The sequence below is a fragment of the Megascapheus bottae genome, chromosome 28 (genome assembly GCF_031878675.1).
Source record: "Megascapheus bottae isolate mThoBot1 chromosome 28, mThoBot2.hap1, whole genome shotgun sequence".
Classification (NCBI taxonomy): domain Eukaryota; kingdom Metazoa; phylum Chordata; class Mammalia; order Rodentia; family Geomyidae; genus Megascapheus; species Megascapheus bottae.
In genome coordinates this window covers 11,110,140-11,126,806 of record NC_143536.1, presented here as the reverse complement: position 1 = coordinate 11,126,806, position 16,667 = coordinate 11,110,140, and the positions used below count along the sequence as shown (strand labels likewise).

General features: G+C 60.5%; 1 protein-coding gene across 2 annotated transcripts in view; it reads left to right on the top strand.

Annotated features, from left to right (window-relative positions):
- Window positions 1-16,199, top strand: part of Ttc28 (tetratricopeptide repeat domain 28) — a 464,455-nt gene extending 448,256 nt beyond the window's left edge. For both annotated transcript variants that reach the window (XM_090320386.1, XM_090320387.1), the window contains 10 exons: window positions 876-1,020; window positions 5,204-5,383; window positions 5,997-6,717; window positions 7,419-7,543; window positions 9,688-9,919; window positions 10,333-10,409; window positions 11,486-11,509; window positions 12,105-12,234; window positions 13,549-13,656; window positions 14,620-16,199. In XM_090320386.1, coding sequence (XP_090176512.1) covers window positions 876-1,020; window positions 5,204-5,383; window positions 5,997-6,717; window positions 7,419-7,543; window positions 9,688-9,919; window positions 10,333-10,409; window positions 11,486-11,509; window positions 12,105-12,234; window positions 13,549-13,656; window positions 14,620-16,184 — 3,307 coding nt within the window. In that variant the 3' untranslated portion in view covers window positions 16,185-16,199. The remainder of the gene's footprint in view (window positions 1-875; window positions 1,021-5,203; window positions 5,384-5,996; window positions 6,718-7,418; window positions 7,544-9,687; window positions 9,920-10,332; window positions 10,410-11,485; window positions 11,510-12,104; window positions 12,235-13,548; window positions 13,657-14,619) is intronic.
- The last annotated feature ends 468 nt before the right edge of the window (window positions 16,200-16,667 follow it).

The window sequence follows — 16,667 nt, the reverse complement described above, 5'->3', positions numbered from 1 at the left end:
GGTGCTGAATGGATCCGGGTCGCTCCAGGGCCATCTGTGCTTCACTGGCTCTGCCAGCTAAGTGTCCTCCTGTCGCCTGTAATTACATGCTTCCTGCAGAGCCAGTGGACAGGGCGGCTCCCCAGGCCTCCCTGCCTACTGCGCGGCGGCGGCTCTGAGCTTCCAGCTCGCTGTGCCTCTAGAATGTAGGTCAAGTGGGACGCTGCATAGCTCCGGAGCTTAAGGATGGCAGGGGGAACCAGGCCGTCCTCCGGTCCTCTTCAGATGGCATGTGCTGGCCGGGCCCAGCAGGCAGTCGCCTCTTGGGTTGTTGGTAGATAGTCATAAGGTTTCCCACAGCAGGCAGCAGAACCCGTTTGCAGCCCATGCTGGGTCTGGCATCAGACATGGTGCCTACCCCTGGGGCCCGGTGACATTCAGCAGACATGCAGAGCCAGGTCTGCACCCGCACTCAGAGGCGGCCCACTGATTAACTGCCAGCCGCCTGGGACAATGCTAAGGCTACATGGCCAGGCCCTAGACATGGGAGCCCTGCTAGGGTTCAGTCAGGGCAGCATGCAGCTCCTACAGTGGCAGTTAGCGGGCACCACCACTGGCCACCCCTCAGCCTAGTGGCCGGCTCATCTGCCCGGGTCCCCACGTTTGCTTGTACACAATCACTCCACGCAGGTCATAATTAAATCCTGTGAACAGCACTTTGGGACACTTGATTATGTAGGAAAATGCCACAGAAGTATAAGCTGTTGTGTGCAGCTGGTTTTGACTGCGGTTTCTGACAGTGCTCACTGTGGTGTGGAAATTACCTGCCAGGGATGAGAAGCCAGAGCTGGGCTCCCCGCCCACCGCAGGCTGACTCCCCTCCCGCCTCTCCCCAGGAGCTGCCAGAGCATGACCAGCCTGTTCAGCAATGCCATGTCACCCAGCAAGGATGGGACCTCCTCTCTCCCCAGGAGACAGAGCTCGCTGGCCAAGCCCCCGCTTCGTGCCCTCTACGACCTGCTCATTGCACCCATGGAAGGGGTGAGTGCCCTGGGGCATGGGTCAGTGGGCATGTGTGGCCCTCTAAGACATAAAGGGGGGGCGACAAAAACAGCCCAAGCCATCTTCTCCCTGGGTGGGGGAGGCTTTTGCATACTCAAGTGGTCTTGTCATCTTGGTAGCCAAGACCCTGAGCTTCTGCTTGGCCGGGCCAGGTTCGAGTCCTAGCTCAGCTCCACACAGGCCAGGCACATGGGCCTCCCATGTGGAGTGAGGTGGTACTCTGTGCCCATAGGAAAACCCATGCAGGGGCTTCCTAAGACCTAGAGATGCCTCTCTGTCCCCCATTGCTTATTCCAGAATCTCCCCAAATAGCCTCAGGCCAGGGCCGTGCTTGCTGGTGAGAAGGGGCACAGGCAGTCTGGCCAGCAGGTTCCCCCTGCCCCAGGCTTTGAGTGTCACTGATGTCAGGCTGTTCTTGGGTGCGGTGAGCTCAGTGTGTGCCGTCACAGGTAGCTTGTGGGTGAGCCGGGGGCATGCTGTGCAGGCCAACAGGCCACCATTGCCACCCTCCCTCCCCTCTACTGTACTGCACCCTGATTCAAGCCCTGGCTCCTGGGGCGGCTCGGTCTCCCTCCCCGGTTCTCCTTGTAATGAGCTGAGAGCAGAGCTGGACACCCACCCTCCTTCGTGCCCCTTACAGCGGCTTTCTTTACCACTTCCCTCACACTGGAGAGTCTTCGGGGCACTCAACACCTGACTGGGCTCAAGACTGAGGTCACTGAGGATCCTCATCCTCTTATTCTGGTACTAAGGTTTAAACTCAGGGTCTCACAAGTGCCAGACAGGTGTTCTACTCCTTGAGCCACATTTGTCTCCAGCTCAATCCTCCTACCTGTGCCTCCTGTGAAGGTGGCTTTGCAGGCGTGTATCCCAAAGTAGATGTTGAGATGGACAGTCTCATAGCTTTCTCCCTAGGCTTGCCTCAAGGGGTGGTCCTCCCAGTCTGTCTCCTGAGTAGTCAGGGTGCCTGTGACTCTCCACCCACACTCAGCCCGTGGTCCCCAGTGGCGACCACACAGCCCTCCACTGCCTCCACTGGGTCTCATGTGTGTGAGGCTCATGAAATCACCGGGGGTCCAGAGCTCTTCTGCAGTCAGTCAAGTTCAACATAGACAGCCACTGACCCCAGAAGCAGTCAGCTGATAGGCTATGTGTAGTTATTGTGAGTCCAGCACTTGCCCAGAGTGGAAGCAGAGGTGAGGCTGGGCTGGCTCTTCAGACACAGGGGACACACTTAGGGGCTCTGACCCAGCAAGGCATCAGAGAGGATACTTGAAGGGCCCTGGGTCCCTAGGCAGCAATTGGCAGATGAGGCAGAGACCAAGGGCAGGAGGCCCCAGCTCCTACCCAGGAGAGGCTAGAAGGCCCAGCATCCCCCTGGGTGCAGGAACGTAGTAGCCTTTCCTTTCAGGACTCTCCTGTGGCTTAACGATGTGCTCACAGGCCAGTGCCCAGCCAGACTGGACAGCCAGGTGTGGCTCCATGGGTGCACGGAAGGGGTGGCTCAGGGACTCAAGCCTTAAATAATCAAGAAGAGCGACAAAAGGTTTTGCCAGCTGACTGGGGAGAAGGGGAGGCCATGCTACCAGATACAGAAGTTTCCTACAGAGCAGGGCCCTGCATCCACTGCGGGTGAGGAAGGGATGGCCCGTGTCTGGGCATGCCGAGCCATGGCTCATCTCCAGGGCGAGAGCCCATCGCTGGATCTTTTTTTTTTTTTTTTTTTTCTCTCTCTTTGAGTCATGTTTTAACAGTTGGAGTTTGGGCTTCTTCTGATGAATCGCAGAGTGAAACTTTGAAGCCATTAAAATAAGTGAGCAAAGCAAGAGCTGCCCCTTGGCTGACCTCAGGACCCATTGTGCCAGGTGTGGTAGCCTCACCTATGCTGGGCATCCCGGTCAGCCTGGGCAGCACAGTGAGAGCCAGAGGTCTCCAACATAACCCCTGCCAGATCCTGATAACACAGTGCCCCCACTGGAGCTGGGGGGTGGAGGAAGTCTTCCCCATCAAGCTGCATTAGACAAGTATTTACTGGCATGCGCCGAGGCTGGGAGCCTGGATGACGTTTCTGGGGTCCACTCTCCCTGAGGCCTCTGGAGCAGGGAGCATTCCGCCACTGCAGGCCACCAGAGGGCGACACAGCACCACTGTCAGCTGCCAGGCATTATCCCTTTTTGTGCGGGGTCTCGCTGAAGCCACCTCCACATCAAAATGGGGGACAGTCAACAGTGAATTGGGGGCACGTGAGTGTCTGAATGACTGCTTTTGTGTGACAGCCATCCCACCTCCGGGGGATGAGGCCAACCCGCACGGAAAGTGGGGCAGGGCGGCAATTTCACCGCCGGCTCCCACTGGCCTTTGATTTGATGTCCTGCTCGCCCCTGGAGCACTGTCCTTTGCTGTCAGGACGGCAAGCGCGTCTTACATCAGCACTTGAGCAGTCACCAGCCGTTAAGTCACATCCCATCTGATACCCAGGGGAATGTCAGGGGGAAAGTTGCAAGTGCCTGGTGTGAAAGGGCCTGGCATGTATTTGTGTCTGTGGCATTGTTTTAATCAGATTAAAGGATGGTAGCCTGCCCGCCGACCATGCGAGGGCAGATGGGGCCTGTCCCGAATGTGGAGAGGCGCGGCCTAAGGGGCTCATTGTCGGGTTGAAGCAGCATGTGCGTGACAGGACCTCGGGCAGTAGGCACAGCTGCTCCTCTGGCATCCTGGCTGCACAGGGGCTAGTCCAATGCCAGCCGTGTGGTCTTGAGGCTGGGTTAGGGCAGGGTGTCCAGGTCTGCCCATGCCACTCTCAGATGCCCAGATTTGAGCACACTCCTGGAGGCCAGAGGGAGGACCGATCCTCGGGGCCCAGCCTGCGCACACTTGAGCATGCATTTCTTGCATCAAAATCCAGGGGCAAACAGCTTGGTAGTAGACATTGGAGCTTTTGAAGCAGCTCAGAACCCCCAGATACCACTGACCTCTGTGCACCCCAGGGGCCAAAACAGCACCAACCAGAGCTCAGCCCCTGCCGAACGTTCTCGCCTGGGAGAAGCACAGGCTGCGGTGCGTGGCTCAGCACAATTCTGTTGCCCCAGCAAACAGCTGTGAGTGATGCTGGGAGACAGATGAGGAAGAGTGGGGCCCTTGTCTTCCCTAGACCCCAAGTTGAGTTTTGGAGCTGGATATACCATGGAGGTCACTTCCATATATTAACCCTGTGGACGTCTGCAAAGGCCAAAGAGTGGGTTGGACTGGGGGATTAAAAAAAAAAAAAAAAAGGATGGAGAAGGGCTGGGAGCATGGCCTAGTGGTAGAGTGCATGCCTCACGTGCATGAAGCCCTGGGTTCAGCTACTCAGTACCACATACCCAGAAAAAAGCCAGAAGTGGTGCTGTGGCTCAAGTGGTAGAGCTCTAGCCTTGAGAAAGCCCCAAGATAGTTCCCAGGCCTCGAGTTCAAGCCCCAGATTGGCTCAGCTCGTTTGGTTCTTGGAAACATTAGAGGCCACAAAATCTTTGATGGTCTGGTTGGACTCTGTTGGCAGCTCGTGAAGGCTGACGAGACTGCAGACGGCACAGGCACAGGGTCTGTGCACCTCTCAAGTGCAGCGTGGCTTGCTGCACTGTGGCAGCTCTCCAGCCTGCACCACTGTCCCCCAAATCGCTGTAGCCCCATGCTTGCAATCATCCTGGGTTCAATCATTTTCATAGCTGTACCTCCCTCTTGGAGTCACAGTGAAGCCGTTTGGGGGGGGGGGAAGTGTGGCTGTGCCTTCTGCCAGCCCCCCAGGAGGGATGAGGTTTCCATGGCCTCTTCTTGTCCCCTGGTGTCCCTGCCTGGGGACCGCTCACCTCAGAGAAGGGGCACCAAGGCCCAAGTCATGGGAGGTCCTGGAGTGCAGCCCTCCAGCCACAGTAACTTTGTAGCCTTGTGCCCAACAGGACAACTCCCAGGATTTCTGTGCCAGCCCAGCATTCCATGCCCTGCCCTGCTGCTGTGCCCCCTGCCTCCTGCAGAAAAATCTGGGCCTCTGGAGTCTGCCCTCTGAGGGGGACATGCCCCTTCATTCTAAGCCCAGGCTCCCAGCAGATTGGACACCCTGCGGGCCTCCCCTTCGTGGTTGGCAGGCTGCCCGCAGAGCAGTCACCGCTGGCTTGATCCCCTGCAGGGCCTGATGCACTCCAGCGGCCCTGTGGGCCGGCACCGGCAGCTGGTTCTGGTCCTGGAGGGGGAGCTCTACCTCATCCCCTTCGCCCTCCTCAAGGGCAGCGCCTCCAACGAGTACCTCTACGAGCGCTTTGCCCTCATCGCCGTGCCCGCCATCCGCTCACTGGGCCCCCATGCCAAGGTAAGGTGGCAAGGCCAGGCATGTGGGTCCTCACCATGGCAGGAGGAAGGAGGAGCCCACGGCCCCTTCTCAGTCCACCACCCTGGGTCATTAGCCAGGTCTCATGGGGACAGTTTTTGCTTCTCTGGTTTTGGAGAATTTTGACTCTGCCACAGAACATTTTTCAAAAGGCAAAATGAATTCAGGTGGAAAACCAGTGCATGTGTCTCCCTGGCTGGGCACATCTCAGATACATAGCGGGTCTCCAGGACCTGGACCTGGACCCTGGGGGCACCGAGCACTGGCACTGCGGCTCCTTGTGAAGCAGCAGGAGCCTCACTTCCAGCGCTGGGGGCAGTGAGGCAAGTCTGAGACCCAGGACACCAGGGAGACACATAGTGTGACCACCGCAGCTGCTCAGAGCCCCTCAGGAATGGGCCCCTGGCACCAGGTGTGGTGGGCACCCAGCTTGCTCCCCGAGCTTGCACCCAGGAGGGCCTTGGCACACTGCTGCACTGCTGTGCCCCACACTGCCTCATCCTCAGCACTCCCCAGAGCCTGTGGCGGGCACGTCATGGAAGCCCCCAGGATGCCAGCTTCTCCCTCCTGACAGCATCTGCTGTGTTTCCTCTAGTGCCACCTGAGGAGGACTCCGCCCGCGTACACCAGCCCCACCTCCATGGCCGCCGTCATCGGCAACCCCAAGCTCCCGTCGGCAGTGATGGACCGGTGGCTGTGGGGGCCGATGCCGTCGGCAGAGGAGGAGGCCTACATGGTCTCTGAGCTGCTGGGCTGCCAGCCCTTGGTGGGCAACGTGGCTACCAAGGAGAGGGTCATGAGTGCCCTCACGCAGGCTGAGTGTGTCCACTTTGCCACCCACATCTCCTGGAAACTCTCAGCGTTGGTGCTCACCCCCAGCATGGACGGCAACCCTGCCAGTAGCAAGAGCTCCTTCGGCCACCCCTACACCATCCCCGAGTCCCTGCGGGTGCAGGACGATGCCAGCGACGCCGAGAGCATCTCAGACTGCCCGCCGCTGCGGGAGCTGCTGCTCACGGCCGCCGACCTCCTGGACCTGCGGCTGCCGGTGAAGCTGGTGGTGCTGGGCTCCCCGCAGGAGGCCAGCGGCCGGGTCACCGCCGATGGGGTGGTGGCACTGACCCGGGCCTTCCTGGCTGCGGGTGCACAGTGTGTCCTGGTGGCCCTCTGGCCGGTGCCCGTGGCCGCTTCCAAGATGTTCACCCATGCCTTCTACTCCTCTCTGCTGAGCGGCCTGAAGGCCAGTGCGGCCCTGGGCGAGGCCATGAGGGTGGTGCAGAGCAGCAAGGCCTTCTCCCACCCCTCCAACTGGGCAGGTAGGCAGCGCCAGCGGCCCCCGCTCAGTTCTGCAGTGGAAGTGGGAGGTGGGGGTGCATGCCAGAGGCAAGAGGAGCCTGCGCACCCCAGGCCCTCCTCCGGGTCTCCCTATGGCACCAGTCAGCCTTGGTACCACGGCGTGAGCGTGGTAATTGGTGACCCACTTCACGACACCTCATGTGCAACCCCATACCCGGGGAGAGCCTGGCCAGTTGGCTTCTGGGTCACAGGAAGGAGCTCGAGCAGGTCCTGGCTGCGTGTCTCTGTGCTGCCCATGCCCTGGTGGGTGCGGTGGTGCTGGCCCCCGTCCTCCCCACGGCCTAGCACCTGCTGTGTGCTCCCGAGGGCAGAGGGGCAGGGCACCACTCGGCTGGCAGGTTTTCTCGATCAGAGATAGGGCGTGTATGAGTGGCAGCAGTGCTCTGGGTGAATGATTGAAGATGCTCAGGAAGCGGGAGGGGATTTCCCTCTCAGGAGGCCTCAGGGGCCAGCACCCAAAGGAGCCCAGGCTCCTCGGGGCATTCCTGGCACTGCACATGGCATCAGCATCACCTGCACACCTGCATTCGGGCAGTGCTGACTTCTGACAGGACCAGGACAGAGGTGCTAACAGCAGGGAGGCGCCCGGCTCGGGCCTGGCTCTGTGCCGAGGCAGGGCCTCCGGCTGCCCACTAAGGTGCCCTTTTGATGCCCTCCTCAGGCTTCATGCTCATCGGGAGCGACGTGAAGCTGAACAGCCCCTCCTCGCTCATCGGCCAGGCGCTCACAGAGATCCTGCAGCACCCCGAGCGGGCCCGGGACGCCCTGCGTGTGCTGCTGCACCTGGTAAGGTGGCGCGGGAGGGGCGGGCAGGCCGGGTGGTGCGCATGGCATCCCTCACCAGGTGCCTCTGGTTGAACACATCATTGTGGTGCTCCCAGCTCAGCCTCCCACCTGGAAGAGGGGAAGGAGACTGATATTGTCAGGCTGGGCTGGGCCCTGGCACACAGCAGGCCAAACTGTCCCATCCTCTCATGGCCATGCCAGTTCTCCCCCTAGCTCAGGTGGGTGGGGCCTGATTTTGCCTTTGGCAGCACCCATATCTTCATGGCCTCCCACGAGGCCCCTCATCATATCCACATTTAAAAGTTAAGGCAGGGGCTGGGAATTTGGCCTAGTGGTGGAGTGCTTGCCTAGCATACATGAAGACCCAGGTTTGGTTCCTTGGTACCACATACATAGAAAAAAGCCAGAAGTGGTGCTGAGGCTCAAGTGGTAGAGCTCTAGCCTTGAGAAAGTCCAAGGACAGTGCTCAGGCCCCGAGTTCAGTCCCCATGACTGGCAAAAAAAAAGTATCAGTGGCTCACCCCTGTAATCCTAGCTACTCAGGAGGCTGAGTTCTGAGAATTGCAGATCAAAGCCAGACTGGGCAAGTAAGTCTGTAAGACTCTTATCTCCAGTTGACCCCCCCAGAAGCCAAATGTGGAACAGTGGCTTAAAATGGTAGAAGCCTAGTCTTGAGCAAAATAAGCTCAGGGACAACACCCAGGTGCTGAGTTCAAGTCTCAGGACTAACACACACACACATTATTAAGGATAGTGAGGTGAAAGCTATCCCCTGCTTCCACCTGGAAGTCCGCTTCCAACCCCATTCACCCCTTAGCCTCAGTGTGCTGAGGACCAGCCCTGACCTGGCCTGGGGCCTACACCTCCCCCAAGCTCTTCCCAAGCTGCCCTGCAGTCTCCTGAGGAGCCAGGGGCTGCGGCACCTCAGCTCCACTGCACTCACGCAGGACCCAGGGGTCCGGGTGGGCAGGTGGCACCTGGGTGTGGTTGCCTGCCCACTGCAGGCAGCCATGTTCCTGGCCAGGATGAGGGGAGGATGCACTCACTGCCGAGCCTTCCCTTTACTTGGCACGGGGCTTTCTGGGGCATCCCTCACCGCCAGGTCCAGTTCCTGGCTGCTGTCCTGATTGCACTTCTCAGGTGGCGTCTCTACCCCACCTGCAGGCACATTCTGAGTTCTCTTCCTCAGCTCCATCGCCTAGGGAAGGTGTGGAGCTCTCTAACCAGCCCTGGTGCGCCTGTTCCAGGGGCAGTGTCCCCAAGGCACTGTACCTGGAGGGACAGCAGATAACTGACCATTTCTGCCCATGATGCAGCCATCTAAGTCTTTAGCATCTGTGTCGCACTTTTTTTAAAAAATCATTTTATTGTTATAAAGGTGACTGCAGACAAGTTAGTTACTTTAGTCAGGTAGAGTACATTTCTTTTGGGGCAGTGTCACTCTGTTGTACTTTCTTTTTTTTTTTGGCCAGTCCTGGGCTTGAGCTCAGGGCCTGAGCACTGTCCTTGGGTTTTCTCAAGGCTAGAGCTCCACCACTTGAGCCTCAGCACCACTTCTGGCTTTTTTCTACGTATGTGGTACCGAGGAATCGAACCCAGGTCTTCATGCATGCTAGGCAAGCACTTTAACCACTAGGCCAAACTCTTGGCCCCACTCTGTTGCACTTTTAAGAAAGGCTCTTGAGTGCCCTCACCCCTGTATCTCAGGGACAGGATTCCCCCGGGGAGAGGTTGAGGGCTGCTGGTGGAGTTCAGGGCCAGTCCTGCTGAGGGCCACGCAGGAGTGGGAAGAAATCCAGGGAAGGGCCCTGCCAGCCGAGGCCCTAGAGGACGGGCCCTGCTGGTAGCCAGGGTACCACAGGGGTCTTGAGGCACGCGAGGCTTTCCTACAGCAATGGCAGCGGCACGCTCGTGGAGCAGGTGGACCTGAGAGCTGGGGGGGGGGGACAAATAGTGTTGGTGCCTGTGGAAGACAGTGGGGAGGGACGGACCCGCTCCAGTCCTGCTGCCAACACCAGACCCTGCCGGCATCCGTGTCCCCACACGGTCCTGGCCAGCATGGTGTCCTCGCCTGGCAGCAGGTGAGGCTCTGTCAGCACGGGCTGGCTGGGGAGTGGCCAGGCCTCACGCCCATGTCCCTGCAGGTGGAGAAGTCCCTGCAGCGCATCCAGAATGGGCAGCGCAATGCCATGTACACGTCCCAGCAGAGCGTGGAGAACAAAGTGGGTGCCATCCCTGGCTGGCAGGCCCTTCTCACAGCCGTGGGCTTCCGGCTGGACCCCCCGGCCAGCGGCCTGCCAGCAGCCGTCTTCTTCCCCACCTCAGACCCCGGCGAGCGGTTGCAGCAGTGCAGCAGCACCCTCCAGGCCCTGCTGGGTGAGTGGGGTGCAGCGGGGGAGGCAGGGTAGGTGCTGCAGGCAGTAGGCGTGGTGTGGTACAGCGGGACCACAGCCCACTCGGGCTGGGCCTCGGAGCTAGCAGCGGTTGAGCCCTGTGGCTGCTGTGCTGACCTGGCGCCCACAGACGTCAGCCGTTCTCCCTGTGCCTGTGCCTGGCATGTGTGGCCTCCTTTTTGGTGGGTGGGGGAACAGCATGCCCTGCAGCTGTGTCCTGCAGTCACGTGGCTAGGCAAGCTGTCTGTGGTGCTGTCCTGAGCGGGGGAGGGGTCCTGCGGTGGGGCCACGTGAGCGCTCACTCTCCTGCCCAAGCTCTGCACCAGTGCTGAGCTTTGGGGCTCTTCTCCCAAGGGAGCAGGGCTGTGGTGCTGAGCTTCCTCTGTCCTGGTGCAGGTCTGCCCACTCCTGCCCTCCATGCCCTGTGCAAGCTCATCACAGCCTCAGAGACGGGCGAGCAGCTCATCAGCCGGGTAGGTGGGCTCTGAGCCCGCTGGGGGCGGGGCGCTCCAGAAGATGGGGACTGGGCCAGAGGGGCCCGGTTGTACTGGCCCCTGAGCTCCCCAGCCCTGTGACGGCAGGGAGAGGGCCGGGTGGGGCATGGGGCCAAAGTGAAGTGCTCTCTAGACCCAGCCTGGGAGCCCTGCACTTCCAGGGGTTCCCACGTCCCCAGAGTGTCCTCCTGCACCATCATCCCGCCCTGTCCTTAGTTGAGTGACGGCGGTCACAGCCACTGTCCCTGTGCCAGCAGGCATGACAGCTCACCATGGCGCCAACACTCCCAAAGCAAAGGCGTCCAGGCGCAGTGGGGCGGGGAGGCTCTGCCCTCTCCAAAGGCAGACCCGGTGCAGGGAGTGAAGGGCTCCGGGTGGGAGCCGCAGGGAGGCGCTGCCCAGCCTGGCCCTGGAGCCTCTCCATACCTGCCGCCCTTCCTGCAGGCTGACAAGGGAGATCTGGGAGGAGCAGGGGCGGCTGGGTGCGGGGGCTGAGGACGGGCACCACTGCCCATCAGGGACACAGAAGGCCCTCAGGGGAGAGGCCCTGTCCAGCCACCTCATCTCAGCAGGGCTTGTGCGTGGAAACAGGCCCGCCCTGGTTCCCGGTGGGGTCTGACGCCTCCTCTGCCGAGTCCGAGTCCCAGGATTGTTTCCGTGCCTTGTTCCCTCTCATTGTCTTCCAATAAGCCTGTCACTTCTGCACTAGGAGACACTTCCAAATATTGCACGCCCAAACACGCAGCACCCAGGAGGCCTCGAGACAGAACAAGCTAGATTCGCACCCCTACGCTTGCAGGGTGAGACGGAGGCTAGCAGTGAGAACCAGAGCTCGCCGCTTCCTCCGGTTGGGAGTGAGGCTTGGGGCTGCTCCACGGAGGGCAGGACGTGTCCTGAGGTGGAAGCGCTGTGGCCTGGGCGTGGCTGTGCATCTCCTGTGTCCCCTGCTGCCTCTTGCTGGTGCCCCATCGGCTCGCGTGCATAACTGCTGTGCTTGAGTCTAAACTCTCTTCTTTCTCTCTTTTTCTTTCTTTCTTATAATCTGCTGGCCGAAGGCTGTTAAAAATATGGTGGGAATGGTGAGTACAACTTTAAGTAGCAACTGCTGTCAGGTGAGCGCTGCGCCCCCCGCTGGCCCAGGGGTCTGGCCCTTCCTCTGTTCTGACTCCCCTTTCCTCTCCACCCTTCTGTATCCTTGATGTGACCCCAACAGCAGGGGCAGAAGCAACACTCAGTGATCACACAAGCCACATGAAGCCCACAGGAAGGCACTCCGGGGGCCCTACGTCTGGGGCTGCAACGCCAAGATGTAGCATTCATTCCAGAACAGGAGTTATTTATATTCATAAAGAAAAAAGGGGTGAGGCGATCAGCCCCCAATCCTCCTTCAACTCCCAGGCCTCTTCTGGGCCCGAGGGAAATGGAAGCCCCTGGAAACCTAAGCAGAGGTGACCACAGGGCCTTTGTACCCACAGCCTGTCACCCATGGCATCCCCACAGAGGACAGGAGGCATGAGGCTCTTCCAGAACAAACCCAAAGGCTGTACACAGGGAGGCAGGCAGGCGAGCGGTGCTGGCGAGGACAGGGCAGGGCAGGCTGAGTCCGGGGGCAGGCGGAGGGGCAGCTGGAGGGGAGGCTAGCAGGGGATGCTCACGTCTGTCTCCCCCCCTCAGCTTCACCAGGTGCTAGTCCAGCTTCAGGCCGGGGAGAAGGAGCAAGACTTCACATCAGCGCCCATTCAAGTGTCCATCAGTGTCCAGCTGTGGCGGCTCCCGGGATGCCATGAGTTCTTGGCTGCTCTTGGTAGGATGAAGCATCCTGGCTGCTTTCTTTCCCTGCTTCTTGGGGTGTCTGTGGGGGGAGCTTGGCGCTCTTAGTGTTTCTTAGAAATGGTGAGGTGGGGTCTGGTACCTTTGCCAGGCTCTCTGCAGCCCTGGCCACCCTCCTTGCCTCCTAGTGTCCCTTCTGTCCCTGGTGTGTCTGGGTGTGTCTGTCACAAAGGTGCAGCTGTCCTCAGCAGGGCCCGGGTCGCCCTCGTGTGGCCTCCTCTGTGAACTAGGCATGCCCCAGCCTTTGCCCACTCCCTACCAGGAAGACAGGTCCCAGCACAGACCCTCAGGCAAGGCCACATGCACACGTCCGTCCTTTCAGCCTGTGCCTGCAGCTGGAGCAGGAGGTGGCAGGGCCAGGGCTCTGAGGGCTGCTCCCAGAGGACTCAGGGAGCAGGGCACCATGCCCGTCCTGCCAGGGCCTTGGGCCACTGTGCTAAAGCCAAGGTTTTCTGGCTATTTGTTTTTACATGCTGGGCTCTCTAGGACCTTCCCATTGCTTTCAGGGGATATTTTCCAGTTCAGGGGTGAAATGTCCCCCAGAAACCAGAATGCCCGCGGCTCTTAGGTGTTTCCCTCCAGTGGGAATGAATAAATGCTGCATTAGGCCAGGATCCGCCTCCTGAGTCAGAGTAAACCATACAGCTCCAAAGTCCCAGACCACATGGCGGCCTGTGCCTCTCAGGCCCCATCCCCGGGGGCTGAGCCTGTCTCAGCTGCTCAGTGATCTGCTGCAGCAGGGCCTCCGTCCTGCTGAGTGGTCCCGCTGTGGGTGCCGCCGTGCGCCTCTTTCCCAAGAGAGGTCCTGGCAGGCCTTGCGCTCCAGGGCTCCAGGGCCCTCCTGTTCAGGCAGGCCTCAAATCTCATCAGGCAGTCTAACAAGGGCCAAGTTGAGGCTTAGGGGGCTTTGCCTAAGGTGGACAGACAACCCTTCTGGGTGGCCCCAGCAAGGGACCTGGTGAGCAGGGCTCGTCTCAGCCTGTGCTCGGCAGACTCTACCTTTCCAGGGCTCTGTGCTGGTCAGATGGCCACTTTCTATCTGGGCGTGCAGGCTCTAGACACACAGGAAAAGCCAGGTGTGAACAAGCCGCCCTGGCTCTTCAGAGCTTGGCAGGGGGAGGAATGTGGGCTGGAGCCATGCAGAGAGGCAGGGGAGGGCGGGCCTCATGGGCCAGTGCCATCCACATCCACGGCCCGGCCCTGCTCGAACCCCCATCCCACGGTGGTCCTGTGCCCGTGCGGGGCGTTTTCCCAGGGATGCAGACATTTCTATCCCATGGGCCTGCAGGTTTTGACCTCTGTGAAGTGGGCCAGGAAGAAGTCATCCTGAAGACGGGCAAGCAAGCCAATCGACGGACCATGCACTTCGCACTGCAGGCCCTGCTGTCCCTCTTTGGTAAGAGCTCCTGCAGGCCACACTGGGGAGCGGGAGAAGAGCAGCCATTGCTTGGGTGTGGTCGAGACGGTTGGGGGCCAGTGCCCCGGTGGGGGAGCATGCCCGAGTGCTGACGTGGGCTGGAGGAACAGATGGGGTCCAGGACTGGAGAGACAGGCCCTACGGGGGAATGCGGCGGGGAAGCTCCCCGCTCTGCCTGGCTGACCCAGCTTGCCACGGGGCCAGGCTGGCTGTGGGAGGGCAAGTGCCAGCTGTGATGGTGGCCATGGCTTGGGGGAGTTTGATCCTGCTGGCTCACCAGGGCAGGACAGTTGGCAGTGGGGTAGCCATGTGCCTGAGGTCAGGGACGAGGAGAGCAATGAGCTTGGTGATGGTGGCCAGTTCAGTTGGAAGCTTTGCCCACTAGGGCAGCTGGCACAGTGTGGCTGTGAATGTGTAGATGCCCACACTGCAGGGGTCCACGCACACAGGCGGGGTGGGCAGGGCAGGCATGAGCATGTTCTTGAGCACAGGATCAGCACATGGCCCATGGCCCTGGCAGGCTCCCGTGGGGGACGCTGGCACAGAGCAGGCTGCAGGCCAATATGGGGCCAGCCCATACACAGCAGAGTTGTGGGGGATACTGAGGCCAGGAGATGCCCTGGGTAAGAGAACTTTTTTTTTTTTTTTGCCAGTCCTGGGCTTGAACGCAGAGCCTGAGCACTGTCCTTGGGCTTTCTCAAGCCTAGAGCTCTACCACTAGAGCCACGGCACCACTTCCGGCTTTTTCTATGTATGTGGTACTGAGGAATCGAACCTGGGTCTTGGTGCATGCTAGGCAAGCACTCTACCACTAGGCCTCGCTCCCAGCCCAAGAGAACTTGCTGTGGCTGGCGCGTGCTGGGGAGGTGGTCTATGTGCATTGGTGGCTTCAGTGCCTCTTAGTCTGAACTCCTAACCGCCATTGTCATGTTTTGTGCTTAGATTCCACGGAGCTCCCCAAGCGCCTCAGCCTCGACAGCTCATCCTCCCTGGAGTCCCTGGCGTCGGCGCAGTCCGTGTCCAACGCCCTGCCCCTGGGCTACCAGCATCCCCCGTTCTCCCCCACGGGGGTGGATGGCATCGCCTCCGACGCCATCTCTGTGTACAGCCTGAGCTCCATCGCCTCCTCCATGAGCTTCGTCTCCAAACCTGAGGGCGGCTCAGAGGCTGGGGGGTCCCGCGGACGGCAGGACTACGACAGACCCAAGACCACCTACCCGCAGCGAGCCACCCTGCCTCGGCGCCAGCTGTCCCCCCAGGCCCGGCCTGTGGGGGGTGGCAAGGAGGAGGAGGAGTATGAGGGCTTCTCTATCATCAGCACGGAGCCCCTAGACCCCAAGAAGCCCCACCCTGGAGCCGCAGGGGGCATGAAGGTCTCTGTCAGCTCCAAGGGGAGCGTCAGCACCCCCAACTCCCCTGTGAAGATGACTCTCATCCCCAGCCCCAACTCCCCCTTCCAGAAAGTAGGCAAACTGGCCAGCTCGGACACAGGTGAGTCGGACCAGTCCAGTACAGAGACTGACAGCACTGTGAAGTCCCAGGAGGAGAGCGCCAAGCTGGACCCCCAGGAGCTGGCCCAGAGGATCCTGGAAGAGACCCAGAGCCACCTGCGGGCAGTGGAGCGGCTGCAGAGGAGCGGGGGCCCTGAGCGGGAGGAGGGCGGCACCGCGCCCAGCACCACCACTGTCTTCCGTGCATCAGAAACCAGCGCCTTCAGCAGGCCCGTGCTCTCCCACCAGAAGAGCCAGGCGTCCCCGATCACTGCTAAGCCAAAGCCCCCAGCCCGGAGCTCGTCCCTCCCCAAGGTGAGCTCGGGGTACAGCAGCCCCGCCCCCTCGGAGTCATCGGGCAAGGACCAGAGCCCGGCCAGCGGCCGCCCGTCACCCAGCTGCGACACCCCAGTGTCCCTGTCAGAGCCACCGCTCTTCAGACTCAAGTACCCCAGCTCTCCATACAGTGCTCACATTTCCAAGTCACCCAGGAATGTGTCCCCCTGCTCAGGACACCAGTCCCCTGCGGGCAGCGCCCCATCCCCAGCGCTCTCCTACTCTTCCACGGGCTCTGCCCGCTCCAGCCCAGCCGACGCCCCCGACACGGACAAGCTGAAGCTGGCAGCCATTGACGAGAAGGTGCAGGCCGTACACAACCTGAAGATGTTCTGGCAGAGCGCGCCACAGCACCCCACTGGCCCCATGAGAATATTCCGCGGGGCCCCGGGTACCATGACATCCAGGAGAGATGTCCTCAGCCTGCTCAACCTCTCACCCCGGCACAACAAGAAGGAGGAGGGCGTGGACAAGCTGGAGCTCAAGGAGCTGTCCCTGCAGCCATGCGGCGAGGTGCCCCCCAAAGCCTCTGCCAATGGCCACTGGCGTCCTGAAACCTCGGCCCTGCCGCTGCCCAGCGGGCCTCCCACTGTAGCCCCCACCCGCCCTCTGAGGCTGCCCCCGGCCAACGGCTACAAGTTCCTGTCCCCAGGGCGCTTCTTCCCCTCTTCCAAGTGCTAAGTCATCTCCTGCCCCCACACAGCACGCACTTCCTGGCCCTTCCTCACTTCCGCGACCTCCGCCCTGCACCAGCCAGCCGCCCCCAGGCTGGCCGCGTGGGTGAGGGGCTCTGCCGGGCCGCAAGCCACGATTCCTGCCCACGGCGCCTGTGGGTCAGATTCCCCAAAAGCCAGGACTTGGGTGGGGTAGGCGCCAGAGGCCCAGGGCACTTTTCACCTCTCGTGTTTGGTGTGGTCTCACAGAAGGATTCTGTGTGTGTGGCCACGGTCCTGGGTGGGGTGGAAGGCACACATATTTTGCTATGAGGTCTACATGGGTCTTTTTATACACAGAAATACAATAAGCTTTTTTAAGGCTTCAGGTGCTGGGGGGGAGGGAGTGGGTTTACATAAAATCTAAGTTGAATTCTACATGAAAGCATTATCTTAGCCAAACCAGAATGATGGTGGCTACAATGCCAATGACTAAATCATAGCAACTTTG